General features: G+C 48.7%; 1 protein-coding gene across 3 annotated transcripts; it reads left to right on the top strand.

Annotated features, from left to right (window-relative positions):
- Positions 1–1,104: 1,104 nt before the first annotated feature.
- On the top strand, positions 1,105–26,887 carry Ptdss2 (phosphatidylserine synthase 2). Of its 3 annotated transcripts, XM_059264647.1 has the most exons (12): positions 1,105–1,298; positions 5,392–5,493; positions 13,818–13,900; positions 17,846–17,913; positions 22,251–22,385; positions 22,835–22,885; positions 23,436–23,549; positions 23,638–23,756; positions 25,055–25,169; positions 25,259–25,404; positions 25,508–25,693; positions 26,040–26,887. In XM_059264647.1, exons 1-12 carry the CDS (start codon positions 1,183–1,185, stop codon positions 26,230–26,232), a joined length of 1,428 nt encoding a protein of 475 aa, XP_059120630.1. In that variant the 5' UTR covers positions 1,105–1,182; the 3' UTR covers positions 26,233–26,887. The 3 variants fall into 3 exon arrangements, with proteins under 3 accessions (XP_059120630.1, XP_059120631.1, XP_059120632.1); XM_059264649.1 differs by lacking the exons at positions 1,105–1,298; positions 13,818–13,900 and having other exon boundaries at positions 5,453–5,493; XM_059264648.1 differs by lacking the exons at positions 1,105–1,298; positions 13,818–13,900; positions 17,846–17,913 and having other exon boundaries at positions 5,391–5,493.

Raw genomic sequence — 26,887 nt, 5'->3', positions numbered from 1 at the left:
CCATTCCCCTGCTGAAATTTGCCACCTTAATATCTATTTGTAGGTTCTCTTCCTATCTGTCTACCTATCAGGGACTGTAACTCCTAGTCCCACAGAAGGATGACCATGAACTTCCTGATCTACCCACCTCCACCTCAAAGCGCTAGGATTTCAGGCCCGTGGTACCACATGCCAACACAACTGGTAAAACTGAAAAAGAACTTACATACTCATACAAGTTTAGGTAACCCATTCTCTACTCGATGGCAGAAATGTATTTTCAGCAACTATCCGTGTGCTTTTCAACTTTCCAACATGACTCATTCAGTTAATTTAAAGCAGAGATAGATAGATAGATAGATAGATAGATAGATAGATAGATAGATAGATAGATAGATAGATAAATTTAAAAAAACTTTAAGGAATTGAGACTAAGTCTCACTGTACTGTAGCCTTGGCTGATCTGGAGCTCACTGTGTAGACCAGATTATCTTCAAACACATACAGATCTTCTTCCTGCCTCTGCTTCCTGAGTAGCTGGGATTAAAGCTATTTGCCACCACGTCTGGCTAAAATTTTAATTTTTTAAAAATGTGTATAGGTGTTTTGCCCGCACCACCAGTGTGCAGTGCGTGCGAGGTCACAAGAGGGCGTTGGGTTTACTGGAACTGAAGTTACAATAGATTGTGAGCTGCCATGTGGGTGTGAACTGAACCCGGTCCTCTAAAAGTGCAGCCAGTGTTCTTAACAGCTAAGCCATCTCTGCAGCACACCCACCCACTTTTTAAAACAAGGTTTGTCTATGTAACCCAGGGTGGCCTTGAATTGGTGCAATCGTCCTGCCTCAGCCTCTCCGGTGCTTAGTTCGTTTGCTAGGGCCACCACAACAGCTTAAGCTGGTTCTCTTTGCGTCCCCAGACACCTGTCTTTGGAACTCTACCAACACCAACCACTGCCACACGCTAGAACAATCTCCCAGCAAGGCGGAGCACGCGGCCGGTCTCCTAGCAACCGGACCGCGTCCCTCTCCGGGTAGCTGCTCAGGACCCGGCCGGCAGCGCCCAGCATGCTCTGCGGCTCGGCCCGCACTACGCGTCCCACAATGCTTCACGGCCCCGCCCCACTCCCGCGGAGACCCCGCCGGGCGGCAGCGCGACCCCTGCCCGCCGCCCGCAGCCTGGCGGGCTGCGCAGGCCGGGCGCCATGCGGAAGGGCGAGCGCAGAGTCGCCGGAGGCTCGGAGTCCGGGTCTCCGCTGCTCGAGGGCCGCCGCAGCACCGAGTCCGAGGTCTACGACGATGGCACCAACACCTTCTTTTGGTGAGGGGCTCCCCGCGTCCTGGTCCGGGCTTGGGACAGGCGGTTTGGGTTGGAGTCGGGGACCGTCAAGGCCAGGATCAGTCGGGGGAGCGGCGCACCGGGGCTCAGAGGCCGGCAAGCCGGTGGAACACCCCCCCCCCTCCCGCCCCCGTGGTCGTCTGCGTGTGAGATGGCGAGTGTTTTTCGGGTCCGGGGAGCCCCGGAATGAGCTCTGGAAGGCCTCGCCACCACACATTAGTAACATGCAGGCTTCCCCTCCGTTGGACAGTTGGCATCCCCTGCTCCTCCCCGGTGGCATTGCCCTGAACTGGCCTGATGGGTATGGCATGTCTGTGTGCTAGGTTTTGCTCATTGCTACCTTTTTCAGTGACTCTGGCCTGCACAGCTCAGCCCCTGACAAGTTTTGGAGTCGGGCTGCCTCCTCTGCCTTTAGTGGAGTGAGTGCCTGGGAATTGCAGGTGCTTTGCTCCTTTAAAGGGCCATGTCACCGCCCTGGCTGACCAGCCAAATGTGTGATCCCATGACCTTGGACTAGCCCTTCACCTTTCCTCATTTGTGAGAAACGACAAAACTCATAAACCAGAGAGCATACATACTTCATGAGAGGAATGGTTTTGCCGTGTGTGTGTGTGTGTGTGTGTGTGTGTGTGTGTGTGTGTGTGTGTTTCGAGACAGGGTTTTTCTGTTGTGATAGTTCTTGCTGTCTGAGAACTCACTCTGTAGACCAGGCTGACCTCGAACTCATAGAGATCCACCTGCCTCAGCCTCCTGAGTACTGGGATTAAAGGTTGCACCATCATTGCCCAGAAGCTTTACCGGTCTTTACTTCAGATGGCTAAGTTTCCACCCACCTATGCAATGCTGGGTGGGTCCTGTAGATAAGTGGGACCCAAGTGCAGAGAGACAAATGCATACCCACTGGGGATGCTAAGTGGAAGTAGCTTTGAGAGAACAGCAGTAGCAGTGCTGAGAGCACATTTAATGAGAGTGAGAGAAGCCTGGCTGAAAGTGATTGGATAATTCAGAAGATGCCATTACACAGATAGGGTTCTCTGAGGGACTCTGGCTTGTATCTCTGGCTTGCAAGAGGGAGTGGTAGCTGAGGCTCTGGTGAGATACAGTTGAAGTAGCAGGAGAGTGGGTGGGTGTAGGAGATAGCTTTGCATCTTATATTAGTAGCACTTTCTCCGGGTTATGGACAGCTTCTGCAAGGGGTCCAACCAGTACTTCTTTTCAATATGATGCCCTCTGGTGACTGTGAAAACATTAGAAAGGAAAGAAGCAATCCCAGCACTCGGGAGGCAGAGGCAGATGAATCTCTGTGAGTTTGAGGCCAGCCTGGTCTACACAATGAGTTCTGGGACAGCCAGAACTACATAGTGAAACCCGGGGTGGGGGGTGGGGGGTGGGGGAGAGAAAGCATGGGGCAACTGAAGTGAGTGTGGGGCCAGAGCTAGTGCCAATGGACTTCTCTGACCTTTGAGGTCCTTTGGACATTGAAATGACCCAGAAGAAGTCAGGCTGTCCTGACCCCATAACTGACCTCAGGACTGACCCCATACCTCGTCCTGCTTGACAGGACATGTGGTTTCTAATCCCATAACTGACCCCATACCGTCTCCTTCACATCCTGCCTGACAGGACAAAGGATTCCTCTTCCCTTTCAGGGAAATGATTCCTGTAAAATCCCTGGCCCACACCTGGTTCTTGTTTTTATAAACTCTGGCTTGCCTTCAGGGCCAAGAGTTCTTTGTGGCAGGAGCCTACTTTTGGTGCCCTGCTTAAATAAAGGACTAATTGGCCTTATATTCATGATGGACTATACATTACTCAAGTGGGTATTTCAACGTCATTCTCTGTCAGGTAGCCCCCACCATGCCTCTTCGGCAGGAGGGAGGCACCACCCTCCCCCATTATCGTTGATGGCCACTGGAGAGAGAATCCTGGAGTGGGCAGCTGGCTTGCCTTTCTTGTTTTATATTCATTTATTCATCCAGTCATTCTTCAGTGTGTATTTTGGAGACCTCTACCGAGTGCCATTACTATCTTAGGAGATATGTCAGGAAACTAAACAGGAGCTCAGACTCTAACACAGTCCTGGAACTTTATTTAGAATTTTATTCTGTGTGTTCTGATGTCCTGTCTGTATCTGTACCATGTATGTGTGCAGTGCCCCTGGAAGCCAGAAGAGGGTGTTGGATCTAATAGTTAGTCCTTGGGACTAATAGTTCCAGACTGATGAGGTGCTGTATAGGTGTTAGGGATCCAATCTGGATCCTCTGGAAGAGCGGCTAGTGTGTCTGTTTGTTTGTTTTGTTTGTTTTTTGAGACAGGGTTTCTTTGTGTAACAGTCTGTCCTAGAACTCACTTTGTAGACTAGACTGGCCTTGAGCTCACTGAGATCCACCTGCCTTTGCTTCCCAAGTGCTGGGATTAAAGGCACGCGCCACCACCGCCCGGCACAGCTAGTGTTCTTAACCTCAGGGCCATCTCTCCAGACCCCCAGTGTCACTTTCTAACCTACTCCCACCAACATGGAATCTGTGACAATTTGAGAATTGGTAGTCTATGCTTGAATCTTAAAGCTTGGGGCCTCTGGTGAACCTTCTAAGTGAGTTGAGGCAGATATTACCAATGCATCCTCAATAGTTCTGTACTTCTGCAGCTTCAGGTGTGTGTGGATAATCACTGTGGACTAGGGCTTGCCGAGGTTTGCCCACATCTAGCAAACATGATTTGACAACTCATACCTGTTTAACTATCAGATCAGCAGGCCAGGAAGGCCAGTGTAACAGGCTAGGAGCCTCTTGCAGACCTGGGGCAAGCCTTCTCCCTTTCTTGGCAACACCCTCATGTTTCCCTGGTTGGTTCTGGCAGGGCTGCCTTCCTACCCAGTCAGCATGAGCAGCATGGTCATCTCTAGGGAGGAACAACAACTGGGTATTTTCCACTCATAGCAAGGAACCAGTTTGTCCTCGTGCTTGCCCCATGCAGTGACTGAAGTCCCAAGATTTACATAGGTCAGCTCTCATCCTGGGCCTAGTCATGAGACCCAGACCATCCCAGTGTCTGCCCACACTAGGGAGGAGGAAGCACACCATTGCACAAAGCTGACATTCTGGAAGGGGAAAGATGACCTGCCTTTGGAATCTGTTGCACACATGTGCGTGCGTGCGCGCGCGCGCGCGTGTGTGTGTGTGTGTGTGTGTGTGTGTGTGTGTGTGTGTGTGGTGAGCTAGACAGGGTACAGCAAGGTAGAGCTTGCTCTTTAGCGATCATTGACTGATACATTCTGAAGTCTACCTACTGTGAGTTTGTCTGGCTGATGCCCTTGCCTCTGGATCCCCCTTCTTGCTGCTTCATTTTTCCCAGGTCAGGGGAGGCCAGGTACTTGGTAACTATGTGAACGATAGGGCAAACAGTTACCTCAGGGGAAAGGTGTTCTTTCTGTTTCAGATATTCCTGGTATATTTAAGAGAAGTTAGAGATAGTACTCCCAGCCAGGCGGTAGTGGCCCACACTTTTAATCCCAGCACTTGGGAGGCAGAGGCAGGTAGATCTCTGTGAGTTGGAGGCCAGCCTGGTCTATAGAGTAAGTTCCAGGACAGCCAGGGCTACACAGAGAAGCCCTGTCTTGAAAAACCAAAAAAAAAAAAAAAAGAAAGAAAGAAAAGAAAAAAGTCAAGGATGCCCTCAGCTTACTGGCTACTTCAAAAACTATGAGAAGATCAGTGTACTAGTAAAAAATAACAGTAAAGTAACCGAGGAGCTGAAGTAATTTTTTAAGCTCTATGGAAAAGAGCTGGGGATTGTACCTCAGTGGTAGAGTACTTGTCTGGCATATGTAAGGCCATAGGCTCACTCCTCAGAACTAGAGGGAAAATGGGGAAAGCCTTCCATGTTTAACTTGTGTTAGTTATGTGATCCTGTCTACCTGGGTTGTAGGCAGTACATTCCAACCCCTCTGGTACCCATGGGACTGGTCAGTCAGCTCAGGAGTGTAGGTCAGACCCTCTGCTGTGCTGGGTGAGTGGGTATCGCGAGTCCTTGGTAACCTCTCTGCTCTGACACTACCTGTGTGCTTTGGATTCAGGCGTGCCCACACCTTAACTGTGCTGTTCATCCTCACCTGTGCACTGGGCTATGTGACTCTCCTGGAAGAAACACCTCAGGATACAGCCTACAACACTAAGAGGTAACTGCTTATGTGTGGTGCTCTGTGGTGCTCTGGCCAGCCCAGGATCTGAATTCTCCTTGTACGTCAAAGTGACTAGCTTCTGCACCTTCCCTTGGCACTGTGTAGTAGTTCTTGCCCAGGACCCTACTTTGAAGTAATAGGGGTGTTTTGCAGCAGCCTTCGGGGTGATTCCTCCCAGCTGGTGGTGTTGATGCCAGCACTTTGTAAATATTTAAACAAATTGCATAAGAGGCCAGGTGGACATTCCATGACCACCTGTGACCATGCTTCTCAAGGTTCTCCAGAGCAGCAGGTCACAAGCACTGTTCTGAGGCCAATCCCTAGCATACAGAGTACTGACAGGCTTTCCTATTGCTCCCTCCTCTAATTCTCTAGCCTGCCTATCTGCCCTGGAATGCTGCCTGGCAAGGCAGGTCCTTCTTGCTCTGGGAGGGCTAGAGAGGAGACCAGAGAGGATTTAGTAGGCAGAGGCACAGGGAGATGTCAGAAGTCTACTAAGATTTCAGTGCCACCTTAGTTGCTTGCCCTCCAGACTTTTGGAACCTCCATGGTCCTGACACTTGTAGGCCAAAATTTTGTTTTTAGAAAATGGAAGTCTTAGTACTTTGCTATAAGAATTGAATGGGGTAATAGTGAGTATGGTGTGAACATGTGGATGTAGTCATTCCCTCCTCCCCAATCTCTGTGGGTCTTGTGAGAGTGATATCACATCAAACAGCTCACCATCAATGTGGTAGACTCTAGGACATAAGGATACCCAGCCTGTCTGGGATGTAGAGCCACCAACAGTGAACCTTTGTAATGGAGCTTATGCCCTTGGGTACAACTGGGTTCTTATGGTAAAACATTGCCGTCAGGCTGCTGGACCCATAGGCTCCCATCTGTCTTTCTTGGGCAATACAGGTACCTTCTCTCTAGCTGGTTTCCCAGCTATTCCTGGCCCATTTTCTGCGAGTTTTTCTTTACTGTTTAGTAACTTCCGACTCACAGTCAGTCTCTTAGGAGTTTCCTCATGTTTTCTGAGCTTGAGATGGCTTGATTCCAGGCCCACCAGCCCTTCTCTAGTCCATCATGTCTGGCTGGGCCTATACTGGCACTTCCTGCTCATTCTCATCTACAGGCCTGCCTGTTTCTCCCCTCTTTCTTAGAAAGGCTTCCATCACACTCTTAAGTCCCAGGCTAGGCCTGTAAGCTCAACATGCTCTTAAGGAGCTGAGCTAATACTGAGAGAAGAACTTGTGCTTCCTGGACCACTAGGCAGGATCTGTTTTGCCCTTCCTGTCCTGGTCCTGGCAGAGGGACCATCTGCACATACTAGCCCCTACGATATGGAGGCTGTAGACTCTTGGTTGAGCCTACATCTGCTCAGAGGGAATTTTCAAATAGAACTGGTCTTAACTAGGTATGATTGCTCAGACATGTAAACCTAGCACTTGGGAAACAAGAGGCAGAAGGATCAGGAGTTCAAGGTCAATCTTGGCTACATGGTGAGTTCAAGACCAGCCTGGGCTATGTGAGACTGTATCGAAAAACAACCAAAAAGGACATGGTGGTACATACCTTTCTGGCACTGGGAATGCAGAACAGGCAGATCTCTATGAGTTTGAAGCTAGCATGGTGTCCATAGAGAGTTCCAGGACAGCTGTTGCTACATAGTGAGGCCCTGTCTCAAAAACGAAACAAAACTGGGTCTGAGTCTGTTGGATTTCTCTGAATTCATCTCTGTGTACTTGGGCATGGAGGGTCAGTAGCATTCTGCAAGGCTAGTAAGAAGTCCAAAGAGATGGGACATGGCTACACCTCAGAAGGTGTTCTCCATGGGCTGAATGTATGGCTTAGGGGCCTAGAATTTAATCCTTAGCATCACACCCTGCACCCCCAAAAAGGTTTCTCTATATGAGAAGTAAAATTAGCTAAAGATGCCCAGCTCTGAGGTCACTGGAAAAGAGTTGTCTCAAGGAAGAGCAGGAACATGCAAAGGTGTTCTGGAATGGTCACCAAGCACCTGCCAGAGCAGTTACAGAGCTGTTGTCCACCCAATACGTTGGTCCTGTTGTCAATACTAGGTGACCCAGACCCTGGAGAGTCCAAGAGCTCAGAGCCCCAAGCTTAAGGAGGGTGGCACTGTGGACCTGTGTGGATGAGGCCACTCTTCCTCCAGCACTGACCTCAGGGGAGCTGCCTCACTGCTCCTCCAGGGGACACTAGACACTCACTCCTCATGTTCTTTGTCTCCCTCTTTCGTCTTTAAGAGCATGAAGGACTTTAGGAGCATTCTGGCCTGTAATTCTTTTGATAGAGCCTGGAATCTGCTATTTTCTCCTCCCTGGGAATATGTGGGAGTTTTCTTATGCCCTTAGGGTAGGCTTCATGTCTCAAATATTGTTTTCATTACATTTGTTTCCTTTGTCTATATGTATATGTGTGTTCAAGTGTATACAATGCACACATGCACAAGTGTCAGAGGACAACCTATAGGAGTTAATTTTCTCCTTCTAGCATGCAGATCCCAGGGATTAAACTCAAATTGTCAGGCTTAGTGACAACCATATTACCTGCTGAGCCATCTCACCAGCCTTATAGGAAATATTTTATAATTTTTGCGGTGTTGTGGATGGAACTCGGACACTCACATATACCAAGCAAGCACTCTTGCTTGCTCAGAGACACAACCCCAAGACTTGCTTATTTTTCATTTAAACAAATATTTTTATTTATGTGAATTATGTGTTAGGATAGGTGAGTGTTCTCAGAGGCCAGAAGAGGATGTCAAATCCCCTGGAGCTATAGACAGCTGTGAGTTGCCTTATGGGTGCTGGAATCTGCATCTGGGTTCTCTGGAAGAGCAGCATAAGTGCTCTTAACCACTGAGCTGTCTCTCCAGCTCCCCAAGATTTATTTATTCATATTTTTTTATAATTTATTTATTTTTATTTTACATGCATTGGTATTTTTGCCTTCGTATATGTCTGTGGGAGGGTGTCAGATCCCTTGGAACTGGAGTCACAGACAGTTGTGAACTGACATGTGGGTGCTGGGAATCGAACCCAGGTCCTCTGGAAGAGCAATCAGTGCTCTTAGCCACTGAGCCATCTCTCCAGCCCCCCTCCCCCCAGCATTTATTTTTAGCATTTTTCTTTTTTGTTTCTCAAGACAGGGTTTCTCTGTGTAGTCTTGGATGTCCTGGAGCTTGCTCTGTAGACCAGGCTAGCCTCGAACTCAGAAATCTGCCTGCCTCTGCCTCCAAGTGCTAGGATTAAAGGTGTGCGCCCAGCTATTTTTAAATTTTTTCTAAAAATTTATTTAATTTTTCATGTGTATATATGTGTGCCTGTGTGAGTTATGTGTACTCTGTGCATATAAGTGCCCACAGATATCAGAGGCATTGGATCTTTTGTAACTGGAGTTACAGGCAGTTACAGTGAGCCTTCTGATTCGGATGCTAAAAACTGAACCCAGGTCCTCTACAAGAGTAGCCAATGTTCTTAAGTACTGTGCCGTCTCTCCAGCCCCTTTTGGGAAGTCTTTAATTTCAACTTATGTATCATTGTTTTTGAGACGTAAGGAGGGGGTGGTCACTGTATTGCCAGTCTGGGCTTGATTTTTGGATTGTGTGTGTGTGTGTGTGTGTGTGTGTGTGTGTGTTGTTTTTTCGGGCAGGGCTCTGGCTGTCCTGGAATTCACTGTTTATGTGGATCAGGCTGATGCGGAACTCACAGAGATCCACTTGCCTCTGCCTCCCAAGTGTTTGGATTAAAGGTGTGCTTTACCACACCCAGCTACCAGTCTGTTCTTGATCCTGGGCTCAAGTAATCCTTTTATGTCAGCTTCCTGAAGAGCCAGGACTCCAGGCACAGACCACTGTTTAATTTTTAATTTTTTTCTTCTCAAATCAACCTTATTGGGATATATATATATATATATATATATATATATATATATATATATATATATATATATATTTTTTTTTTTTTTTTTTTTTTTTTTTTTGAGACAGGGTTTCTCTGAGTAACAGTCCTGGCTGTCCTGGAACTCACTTTGTAGACCAGGCTAGGCTTGAACTCATAGAGATTCACCTGCCTCTGCTTGCTAAGTGCTGGGATTAAAGACGTGCACCACCACCGTGGCCTATAATTTAATGCATTTCTAATAAAGTTACAACTTGGTAAGTTGAGGTACATACACCTCACCTGTGTGCCTGCTGCTGGCCCAGGAGTGGAGTTGCTGTGTTGCTCTTCTGTGTCTGGCTTCTTCTCCACGACAGTGGATGTGTGTCTTTGTGGACTGTCGGACTGTTGTGCTGTGCCACACAGATGCCCATGATTTATCATCTGCATGTGGCACTTAAGGCTCTCTCACCTCAGTTGGTGAAGTGTCCATTCCATCTACAATTTAAAAAAATTGTACAAAATTAAAGGCCAGGCATAATGGCACACACCTGTAATCTCAGAACTCAGGAGTTTGAAGCAGGAGAACCCTAAGTTCAAGGCCAGTCTGGGCTACATAGCGAGAATCTGCCTCTTTTCTCAAAAACAAAACAAAAACCCACCCACATTTTTAAAAGGGCAAACACAATTAAAATCTGTTGACACACACATGTGCTCCCAGCTGCTCTGGAGGCTAAGGTAGGGATTGCTTGAACCCAGCCTGGACAGCATGAGAAGTCTGTTCTCTAGAAAGTAAGGTAAGAGGGCTGGAGAGATGGCTTAGCAGTTAAGGGCACTGGCTGCTCTTCCAGAGGTCCTGAGTTCAATTCCCAGCAATCACATGGTGGCTCATACCATCCATAATGAGATCTGTTGCCCTCATCTGGCCTGTAGGCAAACATGCAGGCAGAATACTGTATACATAATAAATAAATAAATCTTAAAAAAAAAAAGAGAGAGAGAAAGAAAGAAAGGTAAGGACCTGAGTAAAAGACCTGGACTTCAGGAAAGACACAAAGCTACACAGAGAAACATTGTCTTGAAAAACCAAAATAAGACCTGGACAGACTGCTGGAGAGACGACTCAGCTGTTGAGAGTACATACTGTTCTTGCTGGGGGAACCAAGATCAGTTCTCAGTACCCATCTCCAGCTCTAGGAGATCTAACACCTTCTGGCACCTACACTTATGTGCAAATTCCCACATACATGCACACACATACATTTAATTAAAAGGAATAAAAATAAAGCACTTGGGAGACAGAGGCAGGTGGATCTCTGAATTTGAGGCCAGCCTAGTCTACAAAATGAGAAGGGCTGCTAAACGGAGAAATCCTGTCTCGAAAAACCAAATAAATAAAGAAATCTTGGAGGGGGAAAGGCCTGAACAGATACCTTACCAAGGAGGAAGCGGAGGGAAACAGCATATGACATCATATGGCATCTCAGACTTAAAACAGTGAGATGCCACCACACACCTGCAGGGAGGACTGAAATGTAAAAACTGGGAAGGGTTTGAACCAACAGCGGCTCATTCATTACTAATAGAGATGCAGAGTGGCCTGTCCACATTGGAAAGCAGCTTAGGGAACTAATATCTCTTTCTTAATTTTATGTGTGTGTGTTGTGTCTGTGCACCATTTTTGTGTCTAGTGCTCATGACAGATCTGGAACTGAAGTTAAAGATGGTTGTAAACTGTCTTGTGGGTGCTGGAAATCAAACCTGAGTCCTGGGCAAGCATCCAGAGCTCTTAACTACTGAGCCATCACTCCAGCTCCACTGTGTTCACATGTGGTCCAGCATCAAGCTTCTAAGGGTGAGATCAATAGTAGAGCATTAGAGCATTTGTGTTTGCATTGTTGAGGCTCTGAGTTCCATTCCAAGTGACACACACACACACACACACACACACACACACACACACACACACACACACAAACGCACGCACGCACAAAAGAAAACTATCTTAGATGGCGATGGTGACTAGGACCCTAAGAAGGAAGGCGTACAGACAAGAGAATCAATTTATAGATACACTGAGACACCTGAAGTGCCAGGGGCTGAAGTCTTTAAGAACAAAGGCAGAGACGCTGCAAGAGCTCATGTACTGGCTGACAGCTGAGCCCATGGGTACCTGTACAGTTGCTGCTGCTGTGCCTTTGATGTGCCTTTGTGACAGATGCCAGAAACCAGCAGTTTTTATGTCACCAAGGACAGAGGTCAGAACTGTCCCCACTGGGAGACATCAGAAACAAACTCAGGTTTAGCTCAATACGGAGCTAACAGGTGGTTACAAGTAGTATATGTTATCTATAACACTTCAGCTTCCCGTATCCACCAGCCTCATCTCTGAGGGTTCAACCCAACTTTGAAAACATTTGAAAGGGAACTGGAGAGATGGCTAAGTGGGCAAGAGCACTGGCTGCTCTCCCAAAGAACCCAGATTCATTTCAGCATCTACATGGTAGCTCACAACTCTAGTTCTAATTCCTTCTTCTGGGCTCTCTAGACACTGCATACATGTGGTACAGACATTGATGCAGGCCATACACCCAAGCACATAAAAATAAATAATTTTGTTTCTTTTGTTTTGTTTTTCGAGACAGGGTTTTTCTGTGTAGCCTTGGCTGTCCTGGGACTCATTCTGTTGACCAGGCTGGTCTTGAACTCAGAGTGCCTCTCAAGTGCTGGAATCAAAGGCATGCGCCACCATACCTTGTTGCTGGCTGCTCAGTTTTGACTAAGGCCATTGATGTCAAATGACCTAAGAACACTGCAGGCTTTTCTGAGTTTCAGACACAACAGGAACCTCTAGGCCCATTGTGGGCCTTTTCTGCCTCGGTCCTGGCCTTACAATGACTCCACGGAGTCTGGATCTCTCACTGCAGAACACTAGAAGCCAAGATCTGCTGCTGGGTGTACTTGTTGCCACTAGGGTAAGGCTAGCTTTAGGCTCTGAGTTCAGAGAATGGCATGCACTTGCCTTCACCAACCTATATCCACACATACAATTATCCTGATATCTGTGGGTGTTGGTTTTAGGATCCTCCAGAGATAATGAAATGTGGGGACACTCAAATCCTTTACATGCAGTGCTCTCAGTGTATAGCACACAAATCTCCCATTTACTAAAATCATCTCTAAACTGCATATACTAGCTAATAAAATGTGGCTGCTACATACAGAGCTGATTCAGTGAGTGATGGACAACGACAAGGAAAAAGTCTATACATGTTCAGTGTAGATGTGGTTTATTTTCAAATATTTTCTTTTTGTGGGTGTAGAGGGAGTATGGGTTTTGAGACAGAGTTTCTTTCTTTGTGTAGCCTTGGCTGTCCTGGAACTAGCTCTGTAAACCAGGCTGCCCTTGAACTCACAGAGATCTGCCTGCCTCTATATCCCAAGTGCTGGGATTAAAGGTGTGTGCCAAAACAAAAAATGTTTTCTTTTTTTAAAAAAAATTGTGGTGGTGTATCTTTAGTACCAACACTCAGAAGCAGAGGCAGAGGCAGGTGGATCTCTCTGAGTTTCAAGCCAGCCTGATCTACAGAACGAGTTCCAGGACAGCCAAGGCTACACATAGAAACCTTATCTCTGGGGAAAAAAAAAAAAAAAAAGAAAGCAAAAAACTGAGCAACAAAATCAGTAAAGTGATGTTGGAATATTACCCAAAGAATGAAATCTCATATACAGGAGTCCATAGTGAGATGTGTGATTAAATCATTAAACAGGAGCAAGAGGCATAGTTCCCATGCAGAAAAATCCCACGTGGACGGGCTCTACCTGAGGAAGCTGTAAGCCCTGCACCTTTCCTGCTCCTTCCCCAGAGCTCATTAAGGGGATGGAGGATTGCTCTGTAGAGAATAGCTGTGCTCAGGGTCAGCATCGGAGTCCTAAGAAACAGATCAGGTAGATAATGGGGACTATAGTTGGTGACCAAGGGGTGTTTGACCCCTGGGCCTTCCTCCCCAAGCCTACAGCCATATTCTTACTGTGAGGAAAGCAGCAGGGAAGTCTTCAGACAGGCTGAGCGTCCTGCTGCCAGCTGGGTCACCAAAACCAGCCTGTCACCAAAACCTGAGGAGCCTACAGCGATGTGAAGACCCATCATCAGTTTTCAAGGGCTTTATGAGGGCTAATCATCATGTGCCCGAGTGGATGAGTGGTGACACTGTAAATGACATGAGAAGCCTAACCCAAGGACATCTGAGAGGGGAAGTGAATCTTTGTGCATCAGCCGAGCAGCTGCCAGACTGAGTGTGGGCTATTGCTCACACCTGATCCTGCATGCCAGGGACTGGCTAACATGGGTGTCCTCTGGGGTCCCTGCTGCCTCCCACCTCTGCCTGGAAGAAGCTTGCGCACACTGAGGGGCTGTTTGTTCTTTATTTGCAGAGGTATTGTGGCCAGTATTTTGGTTTTCTTATGTTTTGGAGTCACACAAGCCAAAGACGGGCCATTTTCCAGACCTCATCCAGGTAACTCGCCATTTCTTTCTCCGTGTGTGCTACGTAGCCCTTCTGTTCTGAGCAGCTGCTGTGTCTGTGCCGCTGGATGTGAATGCCCTGTCCCTGCTCCTCCTGTGGCTGCTACCTGCATGGCAGGGATAGCTGACTAGACTTCCTTCACTTGTTCTTCAACTGTTCTATGGCTCTCACCTTCTTCCTGCAAGACCAGGGTGCCCTAGGATCATAGGAGGGCTGGAGACCTAGCGGTCCTGTTGGGTGCTGTCTCCATCACCCCTTCTCCAAGTTCTGACAAATCCCTGGCATCAAATTGCCCCATGTGAACCTCAGCTGGAGGTCACAGGCTACCACCCACTTTTCTCCTCCGTTGGCCAGAGCTCAGACTAGGAGACCCCTGAGGCTACAATTTGGTTGATGTGACTCAAGGGCCTCATCATATGTTTAGAAACATGTTTCTTTCCTGTCTCAATGGGAGTATAAACTGTGGAAATACAGAAACTATTTTTTAGGCATTTTAAAAAATAAACACTTAAATTTGGATGTGTTGTGTATATTTATTTATTTACCTATTTTTAAGAGTCTCACTATTACTCAGGCTATTCTCCAATTTCTGGATTCAAGGAATTCCCTTTCCTCCCTTCCTTAAAACTAGGACCACAAGTGAGTGCCACAACACTGCTGGTTCCTAGGTTTTGATTGTTTGTGGTTTTTTGTTTTTTGTTTTTGTTTTTAAAGATTTATTTATTTATTATGTATACAGTGTTCTGTTTATATGTATGTCTGCACACCAGAAAAGGGCACCAGATCTCATTATAGATGGTTGTGAGCCACCATGTGGGTGCTGGGAATTGAACTCGGGTCCTCTGGAAGAGCAGCCAGTGCTCTTGACCTCTGAGCCATCTCTCCAGCCCCTTTTGTTGTTTCTGTATTGTTTTGTAAATTAGTCAGTCTTGAGATTTTGCCCATATGTCTCTGTGTACTTACCTGATTGTGTAGCAAACCACTGTAGGAGCAGAGATAAGGAATTATCCCTGAGCTTGTTAGCCTTCAAGATGGGGCATGTCTGCCAAGAGTAAGTCAGTTCTGAGCTGGGAACAAGACAAGATTCCCCTGTGGCTCAGAAGCTCTGAGCTGGGCCCTTCAGGGATCCGAGGAGGTTGTGTGGTCTGTGATTGCTGCTAGATTACTGAGTTGCCTCAGAGTCTTAGTGAGCTTCCGCCTCTGAGCCTAGCCAGCCTTGCCTCAGTAGTAAGGTTTGGAGCAGAGCCCCAGAAAAGCAAAATAATTAAAAAGTGCCCAATTTGCTTTGTTTCTCCTTTGACATGTTTAATTGTGATGTTTTCAGATGGCACTTCTGAAATAAGTCTCTCTCTCCTAATGATGACTTGAGCTCTACCATACAGTGGGAAATCAACAGAACCTATAGAATTTTATTTGGAGTTGACATTTTTTTGTAATTGAAATATGATTATTACACACACTTATATTTGGTTTTCACTGGAAAGGAAAGATGCTCAATTTTAGGTGTTAATGTTGTACACATTGCTTTGTTAAAATAAAACTACATGTGTACAAGGGGGTGGGACTGATTGCTAAGTGCTTGTCCTGTGTTTGGAAGAAGAGGGCTGTAAGCCCATCCTGGAAGGCATACTTCCTCCCTCTTGGATGCCGCATCTCAGTGAACATGACAGATGGGACCAGACTGGACACTGGAAGTGTCTCTAAGACGGTCTAGTCCAGGGGCAAGCTCAAGTCACCGTGTCTGGAAGGGTTTAGAGCTTTTGGAGGCTCCCACTGGACTCTGAGCCAAGTGACTATTGCACTAGCTCCCAGTACTTGGATGTTGGTCTTTTCCCTCTTTGGTTTTTTTTTAACAGGATCTCACTGTGTAGCCCCGGCTGCCCAGAACTCACCCTGTAGTCCAGTCAGGTCTTCAACTCCGTATCTGCCTGTCTCTTTCCTGAGTGCTGAGATTAAAGGCCTGTGTTACCATGCCCAGGAGTCCTCTCCCTCTTAACGTGCATGCTCACCTGTGCGTCACTTTGAGAGCTCTGCTCTGCCTTCTCTCGCTCCGCTGTAGTTGCTTTGCATAAGCTCCAGGCTTCCTCACCATTCCTTGTCTTACTTATGCAGGAAGTCTGTCCTCAGCCATCTTCCTGCTCCCCCTCACTATGTGTTAATGTACTGAGCATGGAACCGTCAGAGTCGCCAGTCAAAAGGCACGTGATGTAGCTAAGTGAGACTTCAACAAGTAGCACCGTGGGAGGGACAGCTCAGATGTGTTCCACTCTAGGGAGGGTTTCCTGCAGGGCTCTGCCCTCGCCCCTACCTCCTGGTCTGCACTTAGGAGGACCCAGTCAGGCTGCCTCAGCTGGGACCATTATTGCCTGGCCTCATTAGAGCAGCAAAATGAGGTTTCAGCTGACCTGTCTGGGGAGTTGCTTTATTTGGAAACTTTAATTGGATTCCATGTGAACACCTTGAAATAGGTCCTGGTTCTTTTGAAACAGCCTCCCTCCTTGGTTTAATTTTTTTGTTTTTGTCTGTGTGCAGTGCTAGGAGCCGAACCCTGGGCCTCATGCTTACTAGACAAGTGTGCCACCACTGAGCTACAACCCCAGCTCCTTTCCCAGTTCTTTTATCAGTGGCTGTGTCCAAAGCTAGGGTTCAGATGTCATCCCCAGCACTGCTAAACTGCCTGTGTTCCTTTCTCACATTTTATATTTGGGTGGACAGGGGACACTGACATCACCACCAGAGATTAGAAGATTGGGAGCGGTGTATGGAGGCAGCTGGACATTTAGGGGTGGACCTAAAGGAAGCAAGGATTCAGGTGGTTCAGCTTCTGATTTGGGCTCTTCCTTAAAAAGAGTATGGGAAAGACAGGAAACAGCAATAGCAAAGAGATGGTGTCAGCCTCAGAATTGAGGACATAAAATAGATGTTCCTGTTGGACCGGGCGGTGGTGGCACACGCCTTTAATCCCAGCACTCGGGAGGCAGAGGCAGGCAGATCTCTGAGTTCAAGGCCAGCCTGGTCTAAAAAGTGAGTTCCCGGACAGCCAGGGCTGTTACACAGAGAAACCTTGTCTTGAAAAACTAAAAAAAAAGAAAAGAAAAAGAAAAAATGTTCCTGTTGGAATGTGTGGCTTTAGGTATCTGGCTCTTCTTTTAAGCACCCCCACCCCCACCCATTGCACAAACTATGGTGGTGTAGGACATCCTGCTGCCCTCAGCTGCCATTGCACCTCTAGAACTGTGAAGGTTTTCACACAGGCTCTTCCCCCACTTCAAGTGGGAAGAACATGCATAACCTCCATCTGTATCCCAGAGTGACATGAGCAAATCCATTAAGAGCTTCCCATCATGTTCCCATCTGGGTTGGTCATTCTCAACCAAATAGATAAGTCACACACCCTGAATGCATGGAGCCTTTCTGGCTCTTCATTACCATGGTGGTGTTGAGGGTGGAGGGTATTTGAATATCAGAAGTCTGCTGATACGGTTTGTGTTAAAACACCTTCCTAAATGAAGAAGACTAAAACTTTGTACTTATTCATGATTAAAAACTGAACATACTAGAATTATAAGGTTCTCTCTCATCCCTGAAAAAGGTGTCCAGCAGAACCTGGTGCAGGTCAGCCCCATGAGTAGTAGATAAAAGAGCAGGATGCTGTCATCACCTCTTCTACCCAACATTATAGGCCTCTGGACCTCTGTGGGAAGGCAAAACGAAACCAACTCCTCAGGACTGGAGTAGAGGAAGCATTTCAGAGAGAAGATCTCTGTGTAAATTTATTTAGGCCTTGCTTATAAAAATTCTATGAAGGACACCTGAGCACTGCCCCCCTCCCCCCCCCCCCAAAAAAATACAATCTGTGATCAAGAACCTCCTGTGGCTGGGTGGGGCCTAGAGCCCCAGAGCAGAGCCCCTGACATTGCTGTTGTCTTGTTGTAGCTTACTGGCGGTTTTGGCTGTGTGTTAGTGTGGTCTACGAGTTGTTTCTCATCTTCATCCTCTTCCAGGTAAGCAGTTTTCCTTGGTTGATAAAATAGGAATAGATAACAGAGGAGGCCTTGACTTGTCAGTCCCCAGAGTCCTGGCAAGAAGCCACCAGGCAGGACCAGCATAGGTAGCTACAAACTGTCTCCCTCCGGGAGGGCCCACATGAAGGACTGTCTTAGTGTAGGTGCCCGCAGAGACTGCTGCCGTGTCTGTGTACAAGCAGGGACAGATGTAGAGAAGACGGCTCATCTGATTTCAGGACAGGAAATGTGCAGGTTTGCCCCTGGCCTGTAGCTGAGCAGCTGCAGCTTTAGGAACTTTGGCCTACCTGGGACCCACAGAGCTGGTAGGGCTGGCAACTCACCAGGGGGTGGAACGGGCATGGAGTGTCACACTGTGTTCACCGATGGTTCACTCACTGAACTCTGAGCTTCATGGGTGAGTGGCCGGGTTTGTTACTGTGCCATCTGTGGGAGTTATTTAGGGCTGAGCCCTGTGCATGGACAAACATCGTAGTAGGGCCCAGAACAGTTCTATCGCTAGAAAACTCACTCAAATCCCTTGATAGTCTCTTCTGCCCTGTAGTCACCTGCCATCTGTCAAGACCTGTCTCAGAACAGCCCATGTGAGCCATGTGAGCTTATCATACCTCTGAGGTCCACCCAGCCCTATCATCGGCACAGTGCCTCTTCCTGTGGCTGAGAGACATACAGGATGGCATTCTGCCCGCTCAGCAGACCTGAGAGGCATTTGGTTTCCCATTTGGGGCTGTTATGAATCAAGCCGCTTTCAACACTCCTATCCGGCCTTGTATGGACACAGATTTCCATTTCTGTCCTAGACAGGCCGTAGTGGTCTCACTGGTCACATCACACATGTGCCTTCAGCGGTTTGAGGAGCTGCCAGGCTGTTTTCTAGCATGGCTGTGCCATCTTGCATCCCACCAGCACTGACTTAGAATTCCTGCTGCTCTATACCCTTTCTTTCAGTTCTGTTGTGTGAGTGCTCAGAGTGTAATTGCTGCTGGTGAATGGAATTATATCCTAATGGGTATAAGGTGGCATTTCTTGGTTTTGTCTTTTCCCTAGGAGCCAGGGGTCCCCTTGAAAACACCACAGGACACCTAGGTTCACATCTTCTGGGCTCCTCTGGACTATGTAGGTCTCAGGCTGACCTTGCTTCTCATGGGCTGGCAGCTCTGCAGAGGCTGGTGGGTGTCTGGTTGGTCAGGTGGCAATGCAGTCTTCCACACTTTGTTCTTCTCTTTCAAGATTGCCCTGTGTCGGCTGATCTACATTTCCAAACAAATGATAGACTCACTTTCCGGCCATGTAAAAGCCCATGAGATTTCTTTTTCTTTCTTTGCAGTACTGGGGATGGAACCCAGGCCTCCTGCATGCTAGGCAAGCGCTCTACTACTGAGCCACACCCAGCCCTAGCAGGTGACATGTTGACAGGGGTTGCATTGATCAGTTTAGAATACTGCCATCACAACGTCATTAAGTCTTGTGATCCACGAACACGGGATGTCTTTCCATTTATTTAGGTCCTTAATTTCTTCCTACTGTGTTTTATAGTTTCCATACTTTAAATTTTGTACTTCCTTTGTTAAACTATTCCCAAGTATTTTACTCATTCTGATGCTTTTCTTAAGTGGAATTGTCTTCTCAGTTTTGTTTTGGATTGCTTGTTAATAGTGTGTAGAAATACAGTTTATTTTCATGTCGATTCGTGCCCTGTGGCCTTGCTGGACTTACTAGCTCCTGTACTTCTGTAGGATTTGCTGTTTTCTAGTTCATGCCATCTGCCTTTTTCCCAGCACTCTGTTCCTTTCCTGAAGGATGGAGGACAGTCTTAAGAGACAGCAGTCTGGGAACTGGGTTTGCTGGTCAGGTGTCCCAGTCCTCGGCTACAGAAGCAGCTCCGTTTGTGTTGGCCTGTGTGTGACACTTCTTTGCTGTCTGGTGCCTTCTGTTTCCTACTCTTGTCTGCCTCCCCTAGCTGGGCCTTCCAGCAGTGTATTGAGTACAAGCATGGACCTCCTTGACTGGTTCTTGATCTTAGAGGACCATCTAGCCTGTCTGTCCTGAGCATGCTGAGAGCGAGCACTGACTTCCCAGAAGCCTTCACCAAGTGGAAGCAGTTCAGTTGTAGCTGGTTGACGGTTTTTATTATTAGATTTTAGGATATTAGATTTTGTCAAATGCGTTTCCTGCGTTGAGATGGTTATGTGAGTTTTTCTTTATTGATGATGGTATTTATATTGATTAATTTTTTAAAAAAATTATTTATTAGATATAGTGTTTTGCCTGCACGTATGCCTGCATACCAGAAGAGGGCACCAGATCTCATTGTAGATGGTTGTGAGCCACCATGTGTTTGCTGGGAATTGAACTCAGGACTTCTGGAAAAGCAGCCAGTGCTCTTAACCTCTGAGCCATCTCCTGAGCCTTATATTGATTAATTTTTAAAATGTGGTTCACTTGGGGTATCCTGTTCTGCTTTGTTTTTGAGACAGGGTCTTGTTGTGTAGCCCAGGCTGGCCCCGAGCTTGCAGTAGTCCTCCTGTTTCTACTAACCGAGTGCTTTGGTCAGAGGTGTGCGCCGCCATACTTGGCATGACTTTTACCGGCACCTATGATGCAGTCCTGAGATGCGGTGGTGGTGTATGGCCCTATCTGTAGTCTGGATTCAGCCTCCTCGTATTTTGCCTAGGATCTTTGCATGTATATTCAAGAGACACATGTCTTTGATTTCCTGGAACTGTTTTTTCTGGTTTTGGCATCAGAGCTAATTAGAATTGGTCTGATGTGTTTGTTAGGATTTGACTGGGGTTAAGGTATATGTCATCTATCTGTCCATGGGACTTCTGCCTGGTAAGACTGGTCTTGATTGTGGATATGCAACACCTCTCAGTGTCCCCTCCATATGGTGCCCTTTTACTGCCTATTTCTGTCTGCTCTCTAGAAGGAAGTTTCTGTGTGCTATCCATGTGGGAAGAGGAGCCAGGACTTGAGCTCCACTACCTCAGAGTTGTGTGTCTGTGTGTTACTGGAATTCCTCTTAAGGAAAGGCTGACTCTTTTCCACCATGTCTTAAGTATCTAATAATTTGTTGGGATCAGTGTGGCTCAAAGTTATTTTGTTTCAGGTTGTAATCAAATACTGCTTTTACGTTTTTCACTGAAGTTCTTTAGGCCATTGGCAGCTCTCATTTAGTCTCTATCTTGTTTGACACACTCCCTTCTTTAAGGGCTCTGGGTTTTTTGTTTGTTGAAGCCCTTCCTGACTCATACCATAGGATGCTCCAATTCTGTGCACCCCCGACCTGAGACCTGGACTCAGCCTTTTCCCATGGCCCTGTTCCTTTCCTGAAGGATGGAGGAGATAATTAGGAGACTGCAGTCTGGGAACTGGGTTTGCTGGTCAGGTGTCCCAGCCCTTGCTACAGAAAGCAGCTCCGTTTGTGTTGGCCTGTGTGTGAAACATGACTGTGGTCATAGCAGTTTAGTTCTCTCTCTCTTGAAGGTCCTTCTGCAGCCTGGCTACTTCCCATTTGCTCACCTGCCCTCTACAAGAATGCCACGGGGTCAGAGGGTTTCTGCATGTTGATCAGGGGCAGCAGGGGTTTTGTACCTAGGGACAGGTACCCCTTGATTCTAAACTTCTGCCAAGCCCAGAACTCGCCTTTTCTGACTTCATTTGAGGCCTCAGGCCCTTAGCTGGAAGGTGGTTTCAAGAACATTCCTGCCTCAACGTTTCCTCAAGTCTTGATAGTTTTCAGGACACGTGGCATTAGCATGATGGCCATCTGTGGAGTCTGCACCAGGAACAGGTGAACCCTGACCTTCCGATCAGGGGCTAGACTCGCAGCTGCTCCTGTCTGTGGTGTGTTTTCACTTCCAGCTCCTCTGTGGACCTCGGCTGTATCATTGAGTCTCTGGACCTTTGAGCCTCCTTTTGTCCTAGCTTGTGCTTTCCTCTAGGGGCCCTCCTCCTTTGCGTCCAAAAGTGCTTCCTCCACTGAGGAGACAGAACTCTTATCAGCTGCTGCATATCCAGAAAGATGGGGTTGTGCCTGGCAGAGTGACCTTGGCGTGGCCCTGGACTGTGGAAAGGCAGCAGTGTGGGCTGCCTCTTCTGGATAGGGATCTAGTCCTGTATCCCCTGGGAGAGAGTGTTGTAGGGGCTGCCTGGCATTTGTGCCTTGATGGCTCCCTGGGACTCAAGGCACCCCCAGGTCTCCAGCCCTAGCTGGAGTGGAAGGGCCGTGCTGACCCAGACAGAGATCACACCGCAGACTCCTCCATCCGGGCTGCCCTGCTGAGCCTGACCACACTAATGGCTCTGCTTTGCAGACAGTCCAGGATGGCCGACAGTTTCTGAAGTATGTGGATCCCAGGCTGGGAGTCCCGTTGCCAGAGAGGGACTACGGGGGCAACTGCCTCATCTATGACGCTGACAACAAGACTGACCCCTTCCACAACATCTGGGTAGGGGTGTTCTCCTCCACTGCAGGACTTCAGGAACCCCAGGGCTGTCCTTCACTTATGGGATCAGGCAGGGTACCCTGCAGGACAGCCCCCACCTCCTGCTTTTCTACACTGCTCCTTCAGGGCAGTGTGGTGTGGCTCTGCACATGGGGGTCCAGGCCCATGGTCCTGTTCATGTTAGGTGAGGCTCCAGCAGAGAGGGATTCTGCTCTCTCTTACCAGCATGATCATCTGAAGGTGTCCACATAACAACATACTTGCCAGACTCTGACTTGGCATCAGCCTGAAGGGTGGGGAGGGGGAGGGAAATGACGCTGGGCCTCTGCACAACATGAGGTTGTATGGTCCCTGGAAACTTGCCCAAGATACCACAGGGGAGGAGACTGCCTGAGGGAGGGGCCGCCTGAGGTGGGAGCTGTGCCTCAGGGTCCCATCCTTGTTACCTACAGGACAAGCTGGATGGCTTTGTTCCTGCACACTTCATTGGCTGGTATCTGAAGGTAGGGTGACCTAGCTGGCCTGACACCCTGGTTCTCTCTAGTCGCCCTTCCTCCATGTTCCAGGCCATTGGGGCCACAGTTGACCTGAGTGGTAGGTGGGTGAGCCCTGGTAAGGAAGCACTGCCATCCTGAGAGTGTGTGTGCAGTACTGGAAGTTTCCAGGTTTCTCGGTGAGACTCAAGTGCTAGTGCTGACCCTAGATCTGTGCCCTGTCCCCAGCACTGCCGCCCGTTAGGAAGGGACGGGGAGATGGCAAGGCAGGAGGCCAGGTCAGCCTGTGGTCCTGGTGCACTCCACAACAGTGCTGCCCACCGGTTAATAGCACACACCTCGAACCAGGCCTCCTGGCAGAGCTCAGTGCCAAACCTCTGGGCCCCTCCATGTTAACCAACACTCTTAAAGTTAGAAGGGCAGCTGCCCATCTAGTACACATACCAGGGACCCCCCAGGCTGGGGGCTGGAGGCAGGAAGCAGGGGTAGTTTGTTTGAAGGGCACAGTCTGTAGGGGTGAATGGCAAAGCCTGATGGGGTGCTTTCTGGTACCTCACAGACCCTCATGATCCGTGACTGGTGGATGTGCATGATCATCAGCGTGATGTTCGAGTTCCTGGAGTATAGCCTGGAGCACCAGCTGCCCAACTTCAGCGAGTGCTGGTGGGACCACGTAGGTGCAGCGGGCAAGGCGCAGCCTGGGTGGGCCTGGGCCTGTCGTCTCAGGCCCCGTGGCTAACACCTCTCCTTTCCTGACCCAGTGGATCATGGACGTCCTCATCTGCAACGGGCTGGGCATCTACTGTGGCATGAAGACCCTCGAGTGGCTGTCCTTGAAGACATATAAGTGGCAGGGCCTCTGGAACATTCCAACCTACAAGTACATCTTGGGAGTTGTAGAGGGAACCACAGAGCTTTGGGCCCCCAAGCACAAGGCCTTGCTGCTCAGGAGGGTGGCAGGCAAGATGGTCTTTGTCCTCCAGACATTAGAGTGGTGGAGAGTCAACTGTTTCTCCTCCATCTGGCCCCTGGTCTGCTTCTCTCAAGAGGCCGTGGGCGTGTTCGGTCACCTCTCATGCAGCCCAGGTTAGCCACAGATTTGCTGTGTCATCTAGGGTGACTCTTGCCCCCACCTCCCAGCTCCTGGGAGGACTAGTGTGTATCCTTATACCCAGTTTCTCTGCTACTTAGGAGATTTAAAAAAAAGAAATGATACCAGAAATGATGGCATACAGTGATAGATTTCACTGCTTCAGGGAGCTGATGCAGGAGAATTCTTTGAGCACAAAAGTTTGAGGCTAGTCTAGGCAGTCCAGTGAGACTTTGTCTCTAAACCAAGAAAAAGTGGGGGCTGAGAATGTAGTTCAGCTCAGTAGAGTACTTACCTATCATACTCAAAGTCCCAAAAGCACATAAACCAAATGTGCTGTAATCCCAGCACTTGGGTGGTTAAAGGCAGATCAGGAGTTCACAGTCATCTTCAGGTATATAGTAAATTTGAGGCTAGCCTTAGCTACATGAAACCTAGTTTCAAAAAATAAAACTAAAAGTTAGCCAGGTACAGTGGCACACACCTCTAATCCCAGGAAGGCAGGAAGATTTCTATGAATTGGAAGTCATATAGTAGTCTATATAGTAAGACTTTGTCTCAGCAACAAAGGTGAGGTGCACGACTTTAATCCCAGCACTCAGGAGGCAGAGACAGATAGGTAGTTCTCTCTGAGTTTGAGGCCAGCCTGGTCTACATAGCAAGTTCCAGGACAGCCAGCGCTACGTAACAGAGAGACCCTGTCTCAAATAAATAAATAAATAAATAAATAAATAAATAAATAAATAAAGCTGGAGATAAATAAATAAATAAATAAATAAATAAATAAATAAATAAATAAAGCTGGAGGAGCTAGGCAAGGTAGTCCCAGCACCGAGAAGGTAGAGGACAAGAGGATTGAGACCCTGGTCCCAGGCACCACAAAAGAGAAACAAACTGGGGGACGGTAAGGAATGAGGTGCCCCTCCCATCTGCATGCCTCGGGCATGGGAATAGCCCCCTGAGTAGCTGTGGGGTTTTGGACAGGACGGAGCCTGTCTGCTGAGGGCAGTATGCAATGGCTCTCGAGCTCGGGCAGTAGCTCCGTGATCTGGCCATTGTCCTCAGGCTCCTGGCTTTCTGGTTCCCAGGGGCAAGATGAAGAGGATTGCCTTTCAGTTCACGCCCTACAGCTGGGTACGCTTTGAGTGGAAGCCAGCCTCCAGCCTGCACCGCTGGCTGGCCGTGTGTGGCATCATCTTGGTGGTAAGTCCTAGCAGCCTGGTGACTGTGTATCCACACACCATCAATGGTTACTTCTCAAACTGACGAACTGACCTTCTCCCATTCCCTAGTTCCTGCTAGCAGAGCTGAACACATTCTACCTGAAGTTTGTGCTATGGATGCCCCCTGAACACTACCTGGTCCTCCTGCGGCTGGTCTTCTTCGTGAACGTGGGTGGTGTGGCCATGCGTGAGATCTATGACTTCATGGATGAACTGTGAGGGCCGCCCATAAGGCCTAGGGTGTGGGAGGCAGGAGCCCGGGAGTCCCAAGGGCATTTGGGGTGCTGAGCAAGCCAGGCAGCTGCTGCCTCTCTGCAGGAAGCCCCACAGGAAGCTGGGCCAGCAGGCCTGGCTGGTGGCCGCCATCACAGTCACAGAGCTGCTCATCGTGGTGAAGTATGACCCGCACACACTCACCCTGTCACTGCCCTTCTACATCTCCCAGTGCTGGACTCTTGGCTCCATCCTGGTGCTTACGTGGACTGTCTGGCGCTTCTTCCTGCGGTGAGTGGGGATGGGACCCCAGGCCATCAGGCTTCACTGTGAGTGGAGTCTGTCCCCCTCTTTGGTTGAATACAGACAAGGCTCCATCCATTCCCCACCCTTGTCTTGTGGCTCTAGCTGCCTTGGTCCCTGTACTCTCTTTGAGTCTCTGTGGCTCTGCCTGGTAGTAGATCCAGGTTCTTGAGGTTCAAGGTAGCCTGCCTTGCTGCCTGTAGCTGGCACTCCAGCTTAACCTCGACTCAGCCATCCCCAGAACTGTAGCAGAGCGAAGTATCCAGGTGTCTATGGACCATGTGCTGGGGGCTGCTGCAAGGACAGGTGCTAAGGTGGCTCTGCCGCCCCACAGGGACATCACCATGAGATACAAGGAGACCCGGCGACAGAAGCAGCAGAGTCACCAGGGCAGAGCCGTCAACAATGGGGATGGGCACCCAGGGCCGGATGATGACCTGCTAGGGACTGGGACTGCAGAGGAAGAGGGGGCCAGCAATGACGACAGTGTACCTGCTAAAAAGGAGGAGGCCTCAGCCGCCTCATGATCCTCCCCCTCTTCACTGGCCTTGTGCCATAGGACTGTCCCATTTCTCCCATTCTTATGCTCCCTGCATCAGAGGAGGTGGGGGGCCCATCCCCACTCCACCAGGGGCACCTGAGTGTACATGTCTGTGTGCAGGTAGGTGTGTGCACATATTGGCTCCTGACACTTCTCTAGGGCTGTGAGCTGACCAGTGAGTCTGGAGCTTGCTCTAGAGCAAGGGTCCTGCCCTGTCCTGGTCAGCCAAGGCCCTGGCCCATGGTTTCCCTTGTGCTCAGTCTCAGCACAGGCCAGGAGAGGCATCTCGGCACTCTTTCTCTACCCTCTGTGGGGTAGACAGAAGCCCCGTGAGACCCTGTGGCCCCACCCAACTGGCAGCAGCAGAAGTGAAGGATGTCACACCACCAAGATGGCTACAAAGTGGTGGTCTGGAGTCAGTACTGAGCCGTTTCCTTTGGAGCCTTCCTTTAACTCCAGTCTAAGCTGAAGGGTGTGTACATGGAGGGAGGTCGCCAGATTGGTCCCTTGAGGGGTACCAAGTCAGAGAGTCCAACTTGGAGACCTGTACCCCAGGTGCTAGGGTTTGTCGTCACCATGGCTCCCCGAGTTTATAGTTGTACTCTTGAGCAAACAGAACAAATAAAGTGATGACGAAGGTG

This window comes from Peromyscus eremicus, chromosome 1 (assembly GCF_949786415.1).
Source record: "Peromyscus eremicus chromosome 1, PerEre_H2_v1, whole genome shotgun sequence".
Classification (NCBI taxonomy): domain Eukaryota; kingdom Metazoa; phylum Chordata; class Mammalia; order Rodentia; family Cricetidae; genus Peromyscus; species Peromyscus eremicus.
This window is presented reverse-complemented; position numbering and strand designations above follow the sequence as displayed.